This window comes from Cynara cardunculus (assembly GCF_001531365.2).
Source record: "Cynara cardunculus var. scolymus isolate 2C chromosome LG 17, CcrdV1, whole genome shotgun sequence".
NCBI lineage: Eukaryota > Viridiplantae > Streptophyta > Magnoliopsida > Asterales > Asteraceae > Cynara > Cynara cardunculus.
The window spans coordinates 3,470,414-3,473,735 of record NC_037544.1 but is presented as its reverse complement, the minus strand read 5'-3'; the positions used below and the strand labels follow the sequence as shown (position 1 = coordinate 3,473,735).

The 3,322-nt window shown below is 36.0% G+C and overlaps 1 protein-coding gene across 1 annotated transcript; it reads left to right on the top strand.

Moving 5' to 3' along the window:
• Positions 1 to 1,490: 1,490 nt before the first annotated feature.
• Positions 1,491 to 2,850, top strand: LOC112501022 (F-box/kelch-repeat protein At3g06240-like). Its single transcript, XM_025104655.1, has one exon. The coding sequence runs from the start codon at positions 1,532 to 1,534 to the stop codon at positions 2,684 to 2,686; it is 1,155 nt and encodes a 384-aa protein (XP_024960423.1). The 5' UTR covers positions 1,491 to 1,531; the 3' UTR covers positions 2,687 to 2,850.
• Positions 2,851 to 3,322: the final 472 nt, after the last annotated feature.

Genomic DNA, 3,322 nt, shown 5'->3' with positions numbered 1-3,322 from the left:
ATTAAATTATAATAAAAAAATTGAATTAAAAATTACACAAAAAATAGGAATTTTAAATAGTTAATTTGATATTAATATCGATATATTTTTGTCAAATTTTTGTGATATCTTCAAATTTATATTTTATTCAAAAATAAAAAAATTATCATTTTTTCAAAATCACATAAGTCCATAATATAACATCGACTGAGATAAAGAATAAAATGAAACATTAAAATCAAGATGTATTTCGCTGCATTGCGCGATTACTCTTCTAGTTAACCAATAAAAAAACTCAATTTTAAGCTTTGATATGTTACTATAGCATCTCAAATTTTCGATGACGATGCCTAATGATAATGTTAATTGGTGCCTCGATATCCTGTGATTTTTCGGACAGTCGACCGACACGCAACTTATTCATTTGTGGCCACGTAAAACGTGTTCAGAAACCAACCATTTTATCATTTCTATCTCCAAATACACGCACTCACCATAGTTCTGATTCTACTCCTTCAAGAGCATCGTAATCTTTATCTTTCACTAGTGGATTTATCTCGGTGGCCTCTCCAACCCGTGGTTTTCGTCTGATTTGGGTTTCCACACAAATGACAAAAATCTCGGTATGTCGTCTAAATCTATCTATTTAGTTTCCGTTGGATGCATATTTAGTTGGTGAATCATCATATTTGGGATTAAGTTAGCATTATCTGCTTTTGATTTTACAACAGATAACACAATAGGAATTATAGTGGTAACACGTTTAAACTAGAGGTAGCATGTGCCACCACTACGTAACTAGTAGATTCGCCCCTCATCAGTTAATTTCAACGTGAAATTGCCCCCGACTTATTCACTCAGCTCAATCCAACTTAGGGGCTGTTTGACAATTACTGAATGGTTTAGTACAGAATGATTAAGAGACTCTCATGATATAATGCAAAATAAAATATAATTGTTGTGTAACTGTTCACAATGAAATTAGGGCTCTTAATGATTAAGGGGATCCATGATACAAAATCATTCAGATGGTTTTAGAACCATTAAGAGACAATCTTTTTTTTTTTGCCAAACAAGATTCACCACTTTAACAATTCAGATGTTGCCTCTTAATGGAACTATTAAGAGATAAACAAACAACCTCTTAGTTAAAACTCATTCAGACAATAACGTCAAGATACGAGAACTACCCTGCGTAACGAAAACTTACGATTCACCCGTTTGTATAAAAACGTAGCATATATTCGCTAGTAAGATACACCAACGACAAGAACACGATTCGTGATCAGAAACTGAGAATTAGCATCCGTATCTTGATTTAACATAAATTAACCGTAGAAGGAACAAATTCTATCTCGAATAAATAGCAAAGTGCCACAGTTTAGGGAATCTAATGCTTTCCAAGCAAAGGACTTTACTTCTCTTCCAAGGAAATGGCTTTTTACTTGTATTCTACGTTTACCATTATAAAACACACACACACACACCCCACATAACATGTACAGACCCATAACCAAAACCAGCAAAATTAGTGTTTAATTACTAGAAACTGATGTCTTTGATGAATCCATCCATGGAGGACTTACCACCGGATGTCATGGCAGATATTCTCACAAGACTTCCGGTGAAGACGATCATATACAGCACCTGCGTATGCAAAAAGTGGCGGAATTTAGTTTCGAGCTCTTACTTTGTTAATCTTCACCTCTCCAGATCACCTCCAAGCCTCATCGTTAGTCGTCTCTCGAGAGGAGATCTCGCCAATTCGCGTAAAGCAGGAATCTTGAAGTGGGTGGAAATCGAAGATGAACTTGATCGCCACCATTTACACCACGATCCAGTCATGACCCTTGATCTTAATCTTTCATCCACTCTAAGAAAATCTAAAGTATTACTAATGGGGTCGGTGAATGGTTTGATCTGCCTATCGCAGCCTAAAGGTGGTAACACTTGCATATGCAATCCAATCACCAGAGAATACATGATCCTCTCTAGGAATCGAGATAAAAGAGAAGATTATTCGACGTTCGTTTGTGGTTTTGGAGTTGTATGTATGACAGGGGAGTACAAAGTGATGAGGACTTTTGAAGATTCTAACTCATCATCTCGGCCGAGACAATTACAAGCCGAGGTTTACACCCTTGGCACTGGCCGCTGGAGAAACATCGGCCATGTCCCTTACTGGTTCGATCATTCCGACCAACCGTTTCTGAACGGCCATATTCATTGGCGTATTTACGATGAGGATTCCCCTGAAAGTCTTTGTGCTTTTGATTTAGACAAGGAAACATTTCGATTATTTCCATCTCCTCCTTCCGAAAGTATAGAAGAAAGTTACATGCATTTCCAAAGTTTGGCGGTCCTAAAGGGTTGTTTATGTAAATCTGATACCTATGATTCTCGATACACGATTTGGGTGATGACGGAATATGGGATCAAGAAATCTTGGCGTAAAGAGCTGGTGGTTAAGCTAGGAATCATCCCTGATCTAGATTGGCTGATATGGGAGCCTATGTTTCTGATTGAGGGTTTGAAAGATGGAAGTATTTTGATGGTTTGTCGTGAAGAAAGATTGTTGGTATATTGTCCTCAGAGTAAAACAATCGAACACACGGAAATGTTCGAACCCTACTTCAGTGGACTGCCGTATCGTCCTAGCTTTCTTAAACTCCGAGACTTCGCATCAGAGAGAGTTCGTATGTTCTAAAGATCATCAACATTCTACCATTTTTGTATCATCCTTTAATTTCTGTGTTTTCTGTTAAACTTAAGTAATCTAGACTTGGATTTAGTGGTGGTTAAAGTCAAACAGTTATGACAGTTACTATTTACATTAACCGTCACCTTTGAAGGGTTGTGACGGTTCATGTTGTGTATATATATATATATATATATAGAGGTGGAGGTTCAAACGAGAACCCCTGTGATTTACGAAAACGCGAGAACAACTTAATAACCACAAACTTTTTTAATTAATAAATTAACTTTTATTATATATAAATAATTTAAAAAGGGCAGTATTGTAATTAAGTAATTTTTATAATTTTTATTTTATTTTAATTAACTATGTTTATCTTCACGTTTCCACGTCTTCTTCTCCTTCATTCATGCTTCTCCTTCATTCAAGCGTATTTTTTTTCTCGTTCAACATAATCTTCATGTGATAGTGATATCACATGATTATCACACCCATATCACACCAAATCGGTAGTCGATTTTTTAAGTTAACCCTAGCCGAACGGAATCCTTGTGATAATTGTGTGATAATCACATGATTATCACACTCATATCACACCAAATCGTGTGGATATAAGCGATAGTGTGATAATTGTGTGATAATCAC

Excerpts from the sequence above, each read along its gene's own strand:
- LOC112501022 (XM_025104655.1), top strand. The coding sequence starts at position 1,532 with ATGTCTTTGATGAATCCATCCATGGAGGACTTACCACCGGATGTCATG.